This window comes from Aotus nancymaae, unplaced genomic scaffold (genome assembly GCF_030222135.1).
Source record: "Aotus nancymaae isolate 86718 unplaced genomic scaffold, 86718_ANA_hifiasm-v0.15.2.pri h1tg000016l, whole genome shotgun sequence".
NCBI lineage: Eukaryota > Metazoa > Chordata > Mammalia > Primates > Aotidae > Aotus > Aotus nancymaae.
Window position 1 is genome coordinate 47797472 of NW_026988428.1, and position 18839 is coordinate 47816310.

The window sequence follows — 18839 nt, forward strand, 5'->3', positions numbered from 1 at the left end:
GGGTTAATATTGAAGCTTTCTTTTGCCAGCCCTTCATCCTCACATGCTTCATGGTCACAGACTAGCCTCATTTATACTCAACCCAATTCCTTTGGTGAGTCAACTTTAGAGGCTGATAAAGAAACTTCCTTTTAGCTAGAGTGCAGTGGTACATGCCTGTATTTCCAGCTACTCAGGAGGCTTAGTCAAGAGGATTGCTTGATCCCAGGAGTTGGAGATCAGCCTGGGAAACATAGCAAGACCCCATCTCATTTTTTAAAAATTATTAAAAATGAATAAATGCAGCCAGGCATAGTGACTCACACCTGTAATCTCAGCACTTTGGGAGGCCAAGGTGGGAGGATCACCTGAATTCAGGAGTTCGAGACCAGTGTAACCAACATGGTGAAACTCCATCTCTACTAAAAATATGAAAATTAGGCGGGCATGGTGGTGGGTGCCTGTAATCCCAGCTACTCAGGAGGCTGAGGCAGGAGACTCACTTGAACCCAGGAGGTGGAAGTTGCAGTGAGCCGAGACCACACCACTGCACACCAGCCTGGGCAACAAAGTAAGACTCTGTCTCCAAATAAATAAATGAATAAATAAACAAATACCATGCAGGAAGGCTTACATAAGAAATAAAAGTAATACATAAATAAAAAGAAACTTCCTTCTTTGTGTAGTTTGCAAGTACAGATCCAGAAAAAGAAAAAAAAAAGAAACTTCCCTGTTACATGGAGTCTGTAAAACCCTAGATTACATCAGTTCATGTAATAGGGTCTGCGACAACCACACTGAAAACACAGGGTTCTTGCATCTTGCATATATGAGCTTCTGTTGCTGTGAATGTCTATAACTTTAAAACGTTCTGTGAAGTGGTCTGAGATTGGTTGGGGCCTATGTGCTACTGAGGAAGACAAGTTCATGGGCTCAACTTCTGTATAAGGCAGCTGGCTGTTCTACTGACAAATGTACCCTCTGACCCCAGCCAGCTTTGTATAAAACATATGTCTTAGGGATCTGACAAGAGAGTCTAGATCCCATAGGACAGAACCAACATCACTCTAGAGAAAGGCAGAGGACCCACTGACGGTCAAAAGATGCATGTTCACATATGGAAAGAGAACAGGTCGGGCACAGTGGCTCATACCTGTAATATCAGCAATTTGGAAAGCTGACGTGGGTGGATCAGTTGAGGTCAGGAGTTCCAGACCAGCCTGGCCAACATGGTGAAACCTCATCTCTACTAAAAAATACAAAAATTAGCCGGGTATGGTGACAGGTGCCTGTAATCCCAGCTACTTGGGAGGTTGAGGCAGGAGAATCACTTGAATCTGGGAGGTGGAGGTTGCAGTGAGCCAAGATTGCGACACCACTGCACTCCAGCCTGGGCAATACAGCGAGACTCTGTCTCAAAAAAAAAAAAAAAAAATAGAGAACATATTACCTCGTGTCCATTAGCAGTGGAAATTTAGTTTACATGACTCTTTTGAAGAGATTTCCAATTAAGCGTTTGTTGACTGACTGCTTAAGTTTGAGGAGGTGAGAAGAGATTAAGAGATAAAACCTTTACTAGAATTAATTCAGCAGATATTTTACTGAACATTTATTGCGTGCCTAGCACAACAGACATAGCTTCTACCCTCCCAGCATTGGCAGTCTGTAGGAAGAGAAAGATATTGTATCAGTCATGATGGACTAGATTATGCTGTGGTAACAAACCTCCCAGAATACCAATGCTTTGCTTAAAACAACAAAGGCTGGTTACTCATTCTCTCTGCATGTCCCGGAGGGGTCTGCCGGACTCCACTCACTGTAGTTACTCTCAGCCATCAGCGGGCAGAGCAGCCACCTTGTGGGTGCTATATGCAGAAGGAAAAGAGAATGCCCGGTGGCACACACTGGCTCTTAAAGCTTCTACCCAGAAGTGACATAGGCCACTTCTGCTCACATTTCATTAGCCAAAGCAGCAACAGAGACCCCCCCCCTCCCCAATTTCACATGGAGAGAGAAGTGCAGTCCCACCATGTGCCCAGAAGGAGAGAGAGAGCCAGAGTATGAGTGGGCACTAATGGCCATGACACGGCAGAACCAAATAATAACACAAACAAACGTGAACTGCGACAGTGATGAGGCCTGTAAAGGAGAGGAAGAGGACACCATGCCATGCACTATTTGTGCCTCTAATCAGGGAATCTCCCCTGTCATGGCAGGCAGAGAAGCAGCCTCCACTTCCCCAGCCCAAGAAGGAGATCTGAGGCCTGAGCAATGAGTAGGAACTGACCAGTTGAAAAAGGGAGGGAGCCAGGTGCGGTGGCTCATGCCTATAATTCCAGCACTTTGGGAGATGGAGGTGGGCAGATCACAAGGTCAAGAGTTCGAGAACAGCCTGGTCAACATGGTGAAACCCTGTCTCTACTAAAAATACAAAAATTAGCCCGGTGTGGTGGCGGGCACCTGTAATCCCAGCTACTCAGGAGGCTGAGGCAAGAGAATCGCTTGAACCTGGGTGGCAGAAGTTCCAGTGAGCTGAGATGGTGCCATTGCACTCCAGCCTGGGCAACAGAGCGAGACTTGGTTTCAAAAAAAAAAAGTGGGGAGAGAAAAGCATTTCCAATGGAGAGACAGATCCAATGGTGCAAGTCCTGGGGAGCTGGGAGGCAGGGGTGGTGGGAAGAGAGCTGGTGATCAAGAGACCCACACAGCAGGGAGGCTGAGGGACCAGAGGAGGCTGTCAGCCCTAGCACGCAGGGCCCTGTAGGCTATGTTAAGGAGTTTAGTCTTTATTCAGAGGGAAAAGTTGTTGAGAGATTTAAAGCAAGGGATGACAATCAGATTTTTATTTCAAATGGATTCCTCAGCCTGTAATCTGGTGGGAAGACAGATAGAGCATTGACATGTGAGTGTAGCATCAAGGAAAGAAATGGTGATAATAGGAACTAGGATGCTGTCTGTGGGGACAGAGTGCACAAAGGATCCCAAGTGTTAGATTCACACTCACTATTTAAGGTAAATGTTTCTCTTTTTACCTAATTATACAGCTAACAATTTAATATTCTATTTTCTTTTCTTTCTTTCTTTTTTTTTTTTTTTTTGAGACAGAGTCTTGCTCTTCACAGTGGGGTTTCACTGGGTTAGCCAGGATGATCTTAATCTCCTGACCTTGTGATCTACCCACCTCGGCCTCCCAAAGTGCTGGGAATCTTAGAGTTTCTCATGAAATCAAGTTCCCACTTAAGATATAATTTCAGTGCCTTAAACATTCAGGTCCCAAATGTAAAAACAATTTATTTCAATTAAATAATAAACTGTTGCCGGGCATGGTGGTTCACTCCTGTAATCCCAGCACTTTGGGAGGTCGAGGCGGGTGGATCCCCTGAGGTCGGGAGTTCGACACCAGCCTGACCAACATGGAGAAACCCTGTCTCTACTAAAAATAGAAAATTAGCCAGGCGTGGTGTCGTGTGCCTGTAGTCCCAGCTACTTGGGAGGCTGAGGCAGGAGAATTGCTTGAACCCATGAGGCAGAGGTTGCGATGAGCCAAGATTGCACCATTGCTCTCCAGCCTGGGCAACAAGAGTGAAACTCCATCTCAAAATAATAATAATAATAAACTGTCAAATTTACACTTTGCTTCTGGTTGATAAACTTGATTACATCACTGGGAAAATATGTTTTATTAATTAAGCACAAGAGTATCTGTATAATTAGGCCTGAGTGGTGATTTTGTTTTGACTTCTAGATACTTACAATGGGAGGACAACTTTGTAGAAAGGACATCATCCAGCTAATAGCCAACTTTGTGGATCCCAATCCAAGATTTCCCTAAAAGACTCAAGGAAATTAACAAATTATATTCGTAAAGTTCGAGTTGTATCTAGAAGGATACTCATTCTTAAATACATTTTTATCCTGATTAATCAAATCCTTAAAATCAGTTTTGGAAAATAAACTAGATGAAAACTTAAGAGCAAAAGTCATATCATTTAAATCAACCAGTTTTGGAGACCATCTCTAATACAAGCATTTTTGGTATATTGTTAATCATATATCATAATCATATATATATATCATAATATATAATAGTCATATAATTTATAGTCGCACAATACATATAGTTTTTAAAAATTGTACCTGCTGAAAGACAAGAAGTATCTCATATAAAAGTGCCGTAGCCGTATCTGTATACTCCAGAATAAGCTTCTGTAACTAGAATTTTCAAGAACAATCAATGCAATGTCATAAACCAAGTCAGAAAATGATAATTTCCCTTGGTTCCCTTTAGGCACTTATAAAATAATTTTTTCTTTTTCGAGACAGGGTCTCATTCTGTCACCCATGTGAGAGTGCAATGGTGTGATCGTGGCTCTGTGCAGCCTCGAACTCATGAGCAAAAGCCATTCCTCTCATCTCTGCTTTCTGTGTAGCTGGGACTACAGATGCAAGCTACCATGCTGGCTAATTGTATTTTTTCAATTTATTGTAGAGATGAGGTCTCGCTATTAGCCCAGGGTGGTCTCAAATCCTGAGCTCAAGCAATGCCACCTCAATCTCCCCAGTCGCGAGGACTGCGGGTATGTGCCACCACACCCAGGTAATTTTTTCTTTTTTCTTTTTTATAGACAGGGTCTTGCTTGTTGCCGAGGCCGGTATGGAACTCTTGGCCTCAAGTGATTCTCCCACATCTGCCTCCTCAGTAGCTGGGATTCAGATGCAAGCCATCATTCCTGACTGGTCCACAGAATACTAATACAAAAAATTACATACCTGATTTACAAAATCAATCAGATCAACAACCCTACTTTCTCTCAAGAATGTAAAAATATGCTCCCCAGAGTTGAAGTGAGAGATTTTCTGGGGAATTTACGCTTATGCCCAAATTAAACTAAAATTCTTCCTGTGGTATGGATAAATAAAGGGCTTAGAGATATTTCATTTCTCTTAAGAATTCCAAACTCCTCTTTACAATAACTATCCCTTTTCTTATTTTCTTCATTTATTTATTCAACAAATATGCATCAGACACCGTGCTAGGTGTTGGGGATACAAGGGAGAACAACACAGACATTGTACCTGCCCTCATGGAACATAAAATCTAGTTGGAGAAAAAACATCAAACAACCAAATAAACAAATGCATAATTATAAACTGAGACAAGGGCTATGTACAGGAAGTTAAGGGAGCTCTGCAGTACTAGTCTCATTTGGGGGTCAAGGAATGCTTCCCTCTGGCCCATATCACTCTTTACCTAAATTACTGCACTAGCTTCTTAATGCCCTGCCTATCTGAGTCTTGGTTCTACCCCACTCTTTAACCCCTAACCCACCATTGAAAGTGGTATTGGAAACTCTTCATATACAGTCTGTAATTATATATTCATTGTTAACGTCTGTCTCTCCCAGCAAAGTATAAACTAATAAAGGCAGGGGTTGTGTCTGTTTTGCTTACTGTTTTTTTTTTTTTTTTTTTTTTTGAGACGGAGTTTCGCTCTTGTTACCCAGGCTGGAGTGCAATGGTGCGATCTCGGCTCACCGCAACCTCCGCCTCCTGGGTTCAGGCAATTCTCCTGCCTCAGCCTCCTGAGTAGCTGGGATTACAGGCACGCGCCACCGTGCCCAGCTAATTTTTTGTATTGTAGTAGAGACGGGGTTTCACCATGTTGACCAGGATGGTCTTGATCTCTCGACCTCGTGATCCACCCGCCTCGGCCTCCCAAAGTGCTGGGATTACAGGCTTGAGCCACCGCGCCCGGCCTGCTTACTGTTTTGACTTTACTGCCTAGCACACTGTTTGCTCATAATAGATGCTCAATAAATACTTACTGATTGTGGCTGGGTATGGTAGCCTATGCCTGTAATCCTAGCATTTTGGGAGGCCAAGGCAGGCAGATCATTTGAGCCCAGGGTTTTGAAACCAACCTGGGTAACATGGCAAGATCCTGTCTCTACAAAAACATAGAAAAATTAGCCAGGCGTGGTGCCTCGTGCCTGTGGTTCTAGCTACTTGGGAGTCCGAGGTGGGAAGATCACTTGAGCCTGGGAAGTCAGTGAGCCGAGATTGTGCGACTGCACTCCAGCCTGGGCAACAGAGTGAAACCCTGTCTCAAAAAAAAAAAAAAAAAAAATTACTGAGTGAATGAGTATTCTAAAGAATAACTCTGACCATATATTTAAGAACTATCAAATCATGTTCCATCCTTAAAAAAAAATCTGTTAGCCTGGCTCAAAATAAACTAATACATTGTTTTATTCTATCAGAGGTATGCTTTCTAGGCAGTTTGATATTTCTAATGTTTTGGTACAACCTTAGAAAAACAAGTAACTCTTGCTGATAATTTATACTGTGTATATAGGTAGGGAAATGGTAAAGTATGAGCGTTAACCCTAAAATTTCTAAGACAGTGATTTTTTACCCATTAGACCCCTGCTGTGCAATTACATATATATCATATTTTGTATAGAGACAGACATAAACAGAGTTATCAAATTTATAAAGAATGATACTTTTCTTAATATGCATACCTTAAGACATATAAAATGGATATATTAATATTGACTGAATAGTTATTTTTTTCTTTTTCTTGACCCTCTAAATCTACTTTAGACTGAATCATTATCTAAATTTTGAGGTTAATGACAAAAGATCTACTCTTTGATTTAATTATGTGTCTGTATTCTGTGATGACATGGTCCACATTAAAAGAAGCCAGGACCCCTATATATAATAGTTTACCCCCAAAATTCTCATCTCACCTCAGCATCAAAAGACATTTCAACTGAAGCTGAATCAGCCACCAACTGGATATTAAACACGGGACAAGATTTTGGAATCTGAGGCTCGCTAATTAAAATTACCAAGAGATTCAATAGTGTTCCCCTGAAAAAAAAATAAGTGAAAGGCAATTAATGAGCAAAGTTTTGAGAAGAAAATGGTGAAGCTAAGTTTACAAACACTGAATATAATTATGTTTAAAACAATGAAGCATTGTAGACCATCCTTGACTGAAGTTTTGGACGCTTGGACATGCAAATTAATGTCTAGAGATAAAAAATTTAAATGAAAATAATTTCTTGGTCTTCTGGCTCAGAGTTAGTATAGTTCTAGAAGTGCACATAGCTTGGAAAGACTAGAAAATCTGGATTTAAGGGAGATTTGGGTAATTTTAATTATAGCATTATTTTCCAAGGGGCTTTTTATACATTGCTAGTTCCAGACAGTATTATAGTTAAAATAGATATTGTAGTCAAAGGAGATAGGAAAATACTTGGTTAAACAAAGTTCATCAGATGTGTTTACTACAGGACTTCTCATGGGCTTTTCTTTCTTTTGAAACAGAGTTTCACTCTTGTTGCCCAGGCTGGAGTGCAATGGCGCAATTCTCCTGTCTCACCCTCCCAAGTAGCTGAGATTACAGGCATGTGCCAGAGGCTTTATATGCTAATATCCACTGTGTATCTCTGGAACAAAGCAACAGTATGCAGCCTTTCTTTTTTCTTTTCTTAAGTTTGTTTGCTTGGGCTTTTTGTTTTGTTTTGTTTTTTGTTTTTTGACACAGGATCTTACCATGTTGCCCGGGCTGGTCTTGAACTCCTGGACTCAAGTGATCCCCTGCCTCAGCCAAGTAGCTGAGATTACAGGCCTGAGCGACCACTCCCAGTTTTTACTTTTTAAAATTGATAATGAAAATTGTATATATTTAACGCATACAACATGATGTTTTGAAATGTGTATATCCTGTAGCATGTGTACGTATTTTATAAATCAAGTGAATTGACATATACATTACCGCACATGCTATTTTTATATAGTGAGAACACAAAATCTGTTGTCAACAGTTTTCAAGTATATAGGACATTATTATTAACTACAGTCACCATGTTTGTATGATAAATCTCTTGAACTTATTCCTCCTGTCTAACTGAAGTTTTGTACCCTTTGACCCAGATCTCCCAATTCCACCCCACCCCTAAGCCTCTGACAACCACCATTTTACACTCTCTGTTTCTATGACTTTGGCTTTTTTAGATTCCATATATAAGTGAGATCATGCACGATCTCAAAAGTCAAACTCGTATTTGTCTTTCTGTGCCTGGTTTATTTCATTTAGCATAATATCCTCCAGTTTTACCATGTTGTCACAAATAACAAGACTTCCTTTTTATGGCTGAATAATATTCCATTGTGTATATGTACCACATTTTCTTTATCCACTCAGCCATTGCTGGACAGTAAGTTTGCTTCCTTTTCTTGGTTTTTGTTAATACTGTGCAGCATTTCTTTTTTTCAATATAAAAAATTTTTAACATAAAGATGGGATCTTGCTTTGTTGCCCAGGCTGGACTTGAACCCCTGGCCTAAAGCAATCTACCCACCTCAGCCTCCTAAAGTGCTAGGATTATAGGCATAAGCCACCACACCCAACTCCAGCATTTCTTTTTTTTATTTTGTTTTTTTTGTTTCTTTTGTCTGTTTTTTTGTTTTGTTTTGGAACCTCGGTCTCCCAGGTTCCAGTGAGTCTCCTGCCTCAGCCTCCCAAGTAGCTGGCATATGCCACCATGCCTGGCTAATTTGGTCAGGCTGGTCTCGAACTCCCGACCTCAGGTGATTCACCTGCCTTGGCCTCCCAAAGTGCTGGGATTACAGATGTGAGCTACTGCTCCTGGCCTCCAGCATTTCTTAAAATGCGTACTTCATGTTGAAAACCTCAGATCTTTTACTTTCCAATGTGGGGTACTATCCATTGATAACTCACTTAAATGTTACATGTGCATCCTCATGAACTGAGTTAATAACACTATCTCATGTTGAGTAGTACAACCCCTGTATGGTTGAAAAGGAGCTGAAAGCAGACTGCTAAAAACTCAGTTGCCTGACTGAAGACAATGTCAGAGTCGATTTGAGGGGAAGGAGTAGTAAAATAATTCAGATATAAGACTACACAAAAATTCTCCATAACCATAAGCATTCCTTTCATAATAGAATAAAGGACAGTGAGTATAAATATCCTTGTTTAGTAAGATCTGAGGCTTTCTAATCTTTTTACAATCATTTAAATCATCGCCATGATTAGAAGCTCATGATTAGCCTACACTTTAATAAAAATACAATGCCCTTCCTTCCTTCAAGTCAAAAAGCAAGTCTAGTTCTTATATCTGGAAAGAAGAATCATGTCAGTTAGTACATTTCTCACAAAAGCAGGATATACCCCACAGGGTATTTAATAATGTTTTATTCAGGCTATTTTAAATGGCCAATCTTACTTTTAGAAGACACTTTTCAAATCAACAGAACACTCCCTTTAGAAGTGTTCTTGATATTATTTGAAGTCGCATTCCATTCACTGTTATATTTAATTACAGTCCTTTATTTCCAGTGACAGCTTATTTTCAAAGTATCATATGTCCAAGGCAAAGAAAAAGAACTCTCAAATTATGGGTTACTTGCTATGATAACATATGAATTCAACACTAACAATACTAGGATATGAAAAAATATGGCACATTTCAAGAAAGTTACAGCAAAGTGTGTTGAACTAATACAATCTCCACTCATGAAAATAATAAAGAGGAAAATGCTGAAATGATTAAATGCTTTATTTGCCCAAATGGAATTTAATTTGAAATCCACCCCTTCTGCCAACTTAATTTAAAATCCACTAGGGCAATAATAGATAGAAGAAGTTTTAATCAAAATGGTAGTTTCATCCTGTAAACAGAGATGATTTATAGGATTGACATCACAGCCTTAAAAATAGTCCCAACAGTTTAATACTATATTGTTTAGGTTATTATTTCCAATGTATGAATTTCGAATGTACTATAATATCTTTTAAAATACAGACTTTGAAGGCCACATTCATAGTCTTCTAAGTTAGTCTATGTTATTGTGGTGGGCAGAAATCTAATGTGGCTTCCAAGATTCCCAGCCTGCTGGTACATACCTTATCAAATTTCTTCCCCTTAAGTATGGGCAATACCTCTGAATATGTTTGTCTTATCACTCTTGTGATTATGTTATATGAAATGGGAAAGGTGAAGGGATTCTGAAAATATAATAAAGGCCCCTAATTGGCTGACTTTTGAGTTAATCAAAAGGAGATGATCCAGAATAGGCTTGCTTTAATCAGGTGAGCCCCAAAAAAGAGAGCTTAGGCCTTCCCTAAGCTTAGAGATACACTCCTGCCAAGAAACAAGCCACCTGAGTTGCACAGCTATAAGGAAACTAAGTCTGCCAACAACCATCCAAATGAGCTAGGAAGAGAGTCCCAAGCCTCAGATGAGACTATGGCCTGGCCAACACCTCAACTGAAACTTTGTGAGACCCTGGGCAAAGGATCCAGTTAAGCTGTGCCCAGATTTCTGATCCACAGACACTGTGAGATAAGAAATGCATGTTGTGGCCAGGCATGGTGGCTCATGCCTGTAATCCCAACCTTTTGGGAGGCCAGGGCGGGTGGATCATGAGGTCAGGAGTTCAAGACCAGCCTGGCCAACACGGTGAAACCCCATCTCTACTAAAAACTACAAAAATTATCCAGGCACAGTGGCAAGCACCTGTAATCCCAGCTACTCAGGAGGCTGAGGCAGGAGAATAGCTTGAACCCAGGCGGCAGAGGTTGCAGTGAGCCGAGATCATGCCACTGCACTCCAGCCTGGGCAACAGAGTGAGATTCCATCTCTAAAAAAAAAAAAAAAGAAATGCATGTTGTTTTAAGCCACTAAGTTTGTAATAATTTGTTATATGGTAATAGAAAACTAATACAGTTTTGGCTGGGGATGGTGGCTCGTGCCTATAATCCTAGCACTTTGGGAGGCCAAGGTGGGTGGATCACCTGAGGTCAGAAGTTCAAGACCAGCCTGGCCAACATGGTGAAACCCCATCTCTATTAAAAATAAAAAATTAGCAGGGCATGGTGGTGCAAGCCTGTAATCCCAGCTACTCAGGAGGCTGAGACATGAGAATTGCTTGAACCCAGGAGGCAGAGGTTATAGTCAGCCAAGATCGCAACATTGCACTCCAGCCTGGGTGACAGAGTGAAACTCTGTCTTAAAAAAAGAAAACTAATCATATGCTAGACCGTAGGGCTATTGGGGAAAAAATAAAGAAAAAAAAGAAAAAGAAAGCTAACACAGTTTTATTAGATATTTAATGGGCTACATAATACTATGGGTCACATCATTTGACCCTAGGGATATAAAAATTGGCTGAGAAAAGTTAATATTACAACCAACTCTACTATAGCAATATAATATATATATCGAAGGACATTAAAAGAATTAGTAATATCAGGAAAGAGGCTTGATATAAGAGAGCTGCTGTGATCATGCCAAGTTAAAACAAAACAATTAAAAGCAATACTTTTAAAGAAAACAAAAAACCATAAAAACAATACAACAGAGGTGAGTAAGGATGATTTTTTTTCAACTTGGAAATAGAAAGGTAGGGACAAAAAGGTCGAAAAAAAAGATAACCAGATTTAGTGATAATTTCAATGTGGGAAAAGACAGAAATATCAAAAATAATGTTGAATCTCCATCTTGGAGATTAGGGAAATGGCAGTACTACCAATCACATAAAGAAGTATTCAAGCTGGGAGAGATGGCTCATGCCAGTAATCTTGGCACTCTGGGAGGCCAAGGTGGGAGGATCACTTGAGCCCAGAAGTTTGAGACCAGCCTGGGCAACAAGTGAGACCCTGTCTACAAAAAAATAAAAAAATAAGAACTAGCTTGGCGTGGAATATTTTCTTGTTTGCTGTAAAGCAGGGCTCAGCAAACTATGGCCTGCAGGCCAAATCCAGCCCACAGCCTGTTTCTGTGAAGAAAGCTTTATCAGAACACAACTGTGTCCCTTCGTTCATGTACTGTTTACAGCTGCTTTTGTGCTACAATGGCAGAACTGAGTAGATGCAGCACAGATTGTATGGTGTGATAAGCCAAAACTATTTTTCTATATGACCCTTTACAGAAATGTTTGCCCACTCCTCCTACAAAACATAGTATGCTGGCTCAGCACAGTGGTTCATGCCTGTAATCCTAGAACTTTGGGGGTCAGAGGCAGGAAGATCACTTGAGCCCAGGTGTTTGAGACCAGCCTGGGCAACATGGCAAAACCTCATCTCTATGAAAAATACAAAAAAAAATTAGCAGGGCATGGTGGCACATACCTGTGGTCCCAGCTACTGGAGAGGCTATGGTGGGAGGATCTTCTGAGCCTCAGGGAAGTCGAGGCTGCAGTGAGCCAAGATCTTGCCACTGAACTCCAGCCTGAATGACAGAGTGAGACTTCGTCTAAAAAACTATGTATAGTATGTCCACAGTCCCTGGCACATAGCAAGTGTGCTTAAGAAATATTAATTAATGAAATTAGGGCTGGGCACGGTGGTTCAGGCCTGTAATCCCAGCTACTTGGGAGGCTGAGGCATGAAAATGACGTGAACCCACAAGGCGGAGGTTGCAGTGAGCTGAGGATGCACACTCCACCCTGGATGACACAGTGAGACTTTGTCTCAAAAAAAAAAAGAAATATTAATGAAATTAGCTGAGTGTGGTAGCACGTGCCTGTCATCCTGGCTACTTGAGAGGCTGAGGTGGGAGAACTGCTTGAGCCCAGGAGATGGAGGCCTCAGTAAGCTATGATAGTGCCACTACACTCCAGCCTGGGCAATGGAGTAAGATTCTATCTCTAATACATATGCATATATATGAATATTATCATTAGTATTTATTTTTAAAGATCTTTAATAAACAGGCTGGAAAAATATTACCAAGAGTTCTTATTCTTTCCCCTGGTATGAGTGTTTTTGTCTGTTTTTATTTTTTCCTTTTTTTTTAGAGACAGGAGACAGGGTCTCATTCTATCACCCAGTGTAGCACAGTAATAGCTCACTGCAGTCTCGAACTCCTGGCTCAACTGATCTTCCTGCCTCATCCTCCTGAGTAGCTGAGACCACAAGCATGTGCCACCATGCCCAACATTTTTTTCCAAGAGGTGGGGGTCTCACCTTGTCGTCCAGGCTGGTCTCAACCTCCTGGCTTCAATTGATCCTCCCACCCTGGCCTCTCAAAGTGCTGGGATTACATGTTTTGACGGTTTTAGAGTCCATGGCTCTCATCATTTGCTCCACCCTTTTTTTTTTTTTAAGAGACAGAGTCTTACTGTGTTGCCCAGGCTACGTGCAGTAGTGTGATCATAGCTTACTGCTGCCTGGAACACCTAGGCTCAAGTGATCTCTCCCTTCAGCCTCCTGAGTATTGTGATTACAGGCATGCATGCCCATGTCTGGCTCATTCCTCCACCTTTTAATACAGTGAATTTAGATAAACAATTGATGAAGGTGGAAAAAAGTTAAGATTTTAGCCACAACATTGCCCGAGAATATAATTTAGAGTTTATAAATACATATTTTAAAAAATCAAGTGGCTGAGTGTGGTGGCTTTCACCTGTAATTCCAACATTTTGGGAGGCCAAGGCAGGTGGATCTCCTGAGGTCAGGAGTTCACGACCAGCCTGGTCAACATGGTGAAACCCCATCTCTACTAAAAATACAAAATTAGGTGGGCATGGTGGGCACCTGTAATCCCAGCTACTTGGGAGGCTGAGGCAGGAGAATCGCTTGAACCCAAGAAGCAGAGGTTGCAGTGAGCTGAGATCGTGCCATTGCACCCTTGTCTTGGGTGACAAGAGTGAAACTGTCTCAAAAAAAAATAAAAATAGGGCCAGGCACAGTGGCTCACGCCTGTAATCCCAGCACTTTGGGAGGCCGAGGCGGGTGGATCACGAGGTCAAGAGATCGAGACCATCCTGGTCAACATGGTGAAACCCCGTCTCTACTAAAAATACAAAAAAAAAAAAAAAAAAAATTAGCTGGGCATGGTGGCACATGCCTGTAATCCCAGCTACTCAGGAGGCTGAGGCAGGAGAATTGCTTGAACCCAGGAGGCGGAGGTTGCAGTGAGCCGAGATCACACCATTGCACTCCAGCCTGGGTAACAAGAGCAAAACTCCGTCTCAAAATAAATAAATAAATTAATTAATTAAAAATCAAGCAGACTGTATGCAGAACTGCAGAATCACAGTTTCTGTGACAAAGTATTCTACTGTCCTCCACTATACATTCTTCCATTCTTCCTTTTAATAACAGATGTCCTCTTTACCATCCAAAACTAAGTTAGGCACATAGCTGTCCAACTACAGACACATTTCCAGCCTCTCTTGCAGCTAGGTGTGGCCATGTGCCTGAAGTTCTCACCCAGAGAATGTGAGCAGAAGTGTTACATGCCTTGTTTGAAAAGGAAGCTTGTTTGCCCTCTACTTCTCTCTTTTTTTTTCTTTTTTAACTGGAATGCCCTCTACTTCTCTTTCTGTTTCCCATAGGGTATAATGAAGTCATTAAGGTCAGCCAGCTTCCACTATAAGGATAAAGACAACATGATAGAAGAAAACAGAGTAACAAAAGGGAAAAAAAACTCAGGTCCCTGGCTCACCTTGTGTATGAAGCCTGAATATCTACTCTGAACTGTTATGTGAGAAAGATTTCAATTACAGTCTTCTTTGGGCCACATATTTTAGAGTCTCTCTCTCTTTTTTTTTTTTTGAGACAGGGTTTTGCTCTTGTGGTGCAACCTCGGCTCACTGCAACCTACGCCTCTCAGGTTCAAGCGATTCTTGTGCCTCAGCGTCCCAAGTAACTGGGAACACAGGTGCACACCACCACTCCCAGCTAATTTTTGTATTTCAGTAGAGACAGGGTTTTACCATGTTGGTCAGGCTGGTCACAAACTCTTGACCTCAGGTGATCCATCCACCTCAGTCTCCCAAATTGCTGGGATTACAGGCATAAGCCACCATGCCCAGCCTAGAGTATCTTTATTACAGCAGCATATCCTATATATTAATAAACTCTCCAAAGTCACTTACTCGAAGGTCACACAATTGTATTGTAAATGAGGCTTCTATAACTCCTGCTTTTGCAATTTTTCTGTTATGTGGATATAAGGATACTCTGGGAAATTCTAGTGGAGATCCCCTGGCTTTTAATGTATGATGAATCATTTGGTCTTTTTCAAGTTCACCAGACTAGGACAAAAGAAAAAATTACGCTAAGAAAATCCTTGTACCCTTAATAATCTAGAGAGACAGAGATAACTCAGCCTGTGCCAATTAATCTGTTCATCACAGAAGGAAGCAGAGAAACAAAAAGAGTGAAATACACTTGGAAGCGGGTGAACAGAGAAGTTGGAGAATCATGTGCTTTGGAAGACCCTCAACAAGAATGGTTAATAGGTTACAACTACAAAGTCCCAATGCCTTCTAAAAGATCTTACTTCTTAGCTGCCAATGTGTTCAGGCGTGATAACTCAGTTTCTGTTTCTCTGAACATCAGTCCTAGGGTCTGTATAATTTCAATGCATGCCCTAGAAAATAAAATGATAAAAGGCAAGGAAATGACATGATTTCATCAGAAGCTCAGAATTCCACAAAAGTAGTAATCTTTGCCAAAACTGCTTCCAGATATTCATATAGAAAAAAGTACAGGAAATAAATTTTGTACATCAAATTGCTAACATTGGTTAAGTGCCTACTCTGACTGCTACACAGTAAACACTCAGAAACATTTGCTGGTTGGGCACAGTGGGTCACGCATTACTCATGCTGTAACCCCAGCACTTTGGGAGGCCCAGATGGGCAAATGGCCTGAGCCCAAGAGTTTGAGACCAGCCTGGGCAACATGGCGAAATCCCATCTTTACAAAAATTAGCTGAGTGCAGAACTCGGGAGGTTGAGGCTGCAGTGAGCCATGATCATACCACTGCACTCCAGGCCAGGTGACAGAGTGAGAACTTGTCTAAAAAATAAAAAAGAAAGTTGAATGAATGAATAGCTGGATTTCAGTACTAAATCATTTTTACATTCTTTTTTGTATGTATGTTTTTTCTAAAGTTTTTAGGATAATCACACACTGTTATAAAATTATTGTTTAAGTTTTTAATATTTTCAGAGAGGTAATATTTGGCTCAAAATGTCAATGGTAAAAAAAAAGAATACAGTGAAAGTTGTCTCTCCTCCAGATATCCATTTTTCCCACTTTCAGACAACAAATATTACTAGTTTCTCGTGCAGCCTTCTGTTAAAATTAGAACAAAATGAATGCTATTTTTTAAAATCCACAGAAAGAGGCTAGGCACAGTGGCTCATGCCTGTAATCCCAGCACTTTGGGAGGCTGAGACAGGTGTATCACCTGAGGTCAGGAGTTTGAAACCAGCCTGGCCAATATGGTAAAACCCCGTTTCTACTAAAAATACAAAAATTAGCCAGGTGTGGTGGCATATGCCTGTAATCCCAGTTGCTTGGGAGGCTGAAGCATGAGAATTGCTTGAACCCACGAGGTGGAGGTTGCAGTGAGCCAAGATCATGCCAGTGCACTCCAGCCTGGGCAGCAGAGTGAGACTCCATCTCAAGAAAAAAAATAAATAAATAAATGAAAATAAAAATAAAATCCATAGGAAGAAAAACTTGCAGTGCCATTAATCATTAATATAGTATATATTTTGTCCAGTGTCCTCCATTTATCTTTAACACCCTAGCAAAAAAAATAAAATAAAATAAAAAATTGATGATTATCTAGTTAGTACTTACACCAGCTCGTCAACCCTTTGGCTTTGATTTTGAAGTCCATTCTTATCCCTAGGCTCAGGCAAGTACTCATGAAGTTTGTTTACTAGGAAATAGAAAAGGTCACTGGTCTGTGAAATCAAGTGGGGAAAAAAAGGCAGTCATTAAGGTATCTGTTGTTAAGTATGAAGAAATAGTTTGTTCTTTGATTAGAGAAGTGAATTACAATATCTCCCATTAATACTAGCATAACCCAAACTGGAAACATACTTCTAACTTACAACCAGGAGACCACTGTCCTGGTATCAGAGCAAGGGCTAGGGGGTGATGCTGGGAGGTGCCACTTAGGCCTGGCTTGATCATTAACCTCGTAGAGCATCCAGAAGTAGGTGTGTAATCTCAGGCAACTCATTCAGTCACCTTGAAAAATGGGGCTCCTATAATTTCTGCCTTTCCAAAGTAATTTGGCCTTTGTGAGGATATAATGAATAATGAATAAGCAAGCTCTCATTTTAAAATGTTTACTAACACAAAAACAAATGGACAGCACTAGGCTAGCTTATGGAAATCGTGCAGAATAATAGTAATTCTTCTGATAATACAGTGGAAATGTAGATTGCCATTTCTGTCAAAATAAACACTGAATTAGAGTTGGGGAACCCATTTTTGTGTGTTCCTGTCCAGTCCCATGAGAAGTCGAGCATGAAAATAAACACTGGCCCCTGAAATCAGGCAAGTCAGCATTAATGAGAAACGTAATTTTTTTTTTTTCTATTTCTCTATTGCTCGTTTTTTCCCCATGATTTTGGTTTACTAGTGACAATTTAGGCTTTTTGTTTAGAAAGTGTATGTGTGCCCTTATTCAGGTGATATGGTATGAAAAGGGGCTGGGAATGTTGTGGAGAAAGGAAAAAGAGGAAGAGGAGTGGGATGTATACCAGAAACTCTCAGAAGTGCTTGAGCTTTGAAAGAAGGAAGGACTTGGCTGGGCGTGGTGGCTCATGCCTGTTATCCCAGCACTTTGGGAGGCTGAGGTGGGCAGATCCCTTGAGGTCAGGAGTTTGAGACTAGCCTGGCCAACATGGCAAAACCCTGTCTTTACTAAATATACAAAAATTAGCTGGGTGTGATGGCACGTGCCTGTAATGCCAAAGTAGTGCCAGCTACTTGGGAGGCTGAGGCGAGAGAATCACTTGAATCTGGGAGGTGAAGGCTGCAGTGAGCTGAGATTGCGCCACCGCACTCCAGTCTGGGCAACAGTGAGTGAGACTCGGTCAAAAAAAAAAAAAAAAAAAAAGCTTACCCAGTACCTGATAAATTAGCATAGTGTGGTGGTTTTACAAACAGACTCTAGAGTTATACTCTTTGAACTCAAATCCCAGCTCAGCTCTGCCACTGGGTAGTTGTGTGACATTTGGCAAATTACTTATACTCCCTGTCACTCGGGTTTTTTGTCTTTAAAATAGGGTTAATAATATCACCTCATGGAGTTGATATTACATTTAAATAAGATAGTGTGTATCTGTAAAGCTTCAGCAGTGCTAACCACATAACAAGTGTTTAATAAGTATCATTTGACTGGGCGTGGCCGGGCAAGGTGGCTCACGCCTGTAATTCCAGCACTGTGGGAGGCCGAGGTGGGAGAATTGCCAGAGGTCAGGAGTTTGAGACCAGCCTGGTCAACATGGTGAAACCCCATCTCTACAAAAAAAAAAAAAAAGAGAGAGAGGGAGAGAGAATAAGTATCACTTGTTATTATGACCTCCCACCTGCTCACTGATTCATGAATTGTCACTTATAAAATATCATCCATCTACCTGCAACAACATGGAAGAATCTCAAAAATATGCCAAAAGAAGCCAAATGCAAAAGAGTACTCCAAATGCAAGAGTACTTAGTGCAGAATTCCATGTAAGTGCAATGCTAAGAAAGGCAAAACTCATCTACAGTGACAGAAAGCACATCAATAGTTGCACAAGGCCAGGAGTGTGAGAGAACTGGCAGCCAAAGGGCACAAGGTGACCTTCTGGAGTGACAGAAACGTTGTCTATCTTGATTGAAATAGTATTAATAGTTACATGAATATAGACATTTGTCAAGACTCTTCAAACTGTATCTTTATATATGGATACATTTTATTTTATGTAAATTATACCACAATAATTTCTTCAAAGAAGAGAGATGAATGGTCAATAAGCACATGAAAGATGCTCAACATCATAATCATTAGAGAAATGCGACT

General features: G+C 40.8%; 3 protein-coding genes across 4 annotated transcripts in view; 2 read left to right on the top strand and 1 right to left on the bottom strand.

Moving 5' to 3' along the window:
• The window catches only part of CUNH12orf56 (chromosome unknown C12orf56 homolog), a 101948-nt gene that overhangs the window by 8058 nt on the left and 75051 nt on the right, over positions 1–18839 (bottom strand). For both annotated transcript variants that reach the window (XM_021670235.2, XM_021670234.2), the window contains 5 exons: positions 16622–16728; positions 15309–15398; positions 6735–6858; positions 4117–4191; positions 3733–3807 (listed from right to left, as the gene is read on the bottom strand). In XM_021670235.2, coding sequence (XP_021525910.2) covers positions 3733–3807; positions 4117–4191; positions 6735–6858; positions 15309–15398; positions 16622–16728 — 471 coding nt within the window. The remainder of the gene's footprint in view (positions 1–3732; positions 3808–4116; positions 4192–6734; positions 6859–15308; positions 15399–16621; positions 16729–18839) is intronic.
• The window catches only part of XPOT (exportin for tRNA), a 134455-nt gene continuing 129965 nt past the window's right edge, over positions 14350–18839 (top strand). The window contains exon 1 of the mRNA XM_064377295.1: positions 14350–14455. Within this exon, the coding sequence (XP_064233365.1) occupies positions 14365–14455 (91 nt within the window). The 5' untranslated portion in view covers positions 14350–14364. The remainder of the gene's footprint in view (positions 14456–18839) is intronic.
• LOC135275399 (cytochrome c-like) overlaps positions 14366–18839 on the top strand; it is a 29307-nt gene continuing 24833 nt past the window's right edge. The window contains exon 1 of the mRNA XM_064377300.1: positions 14366–14455. The gene's annotated coding sequence lies outside the window, so the exon portion shown is untranslated. The remainder of the gene's footprint in view (positions 14456–18839) is intronic.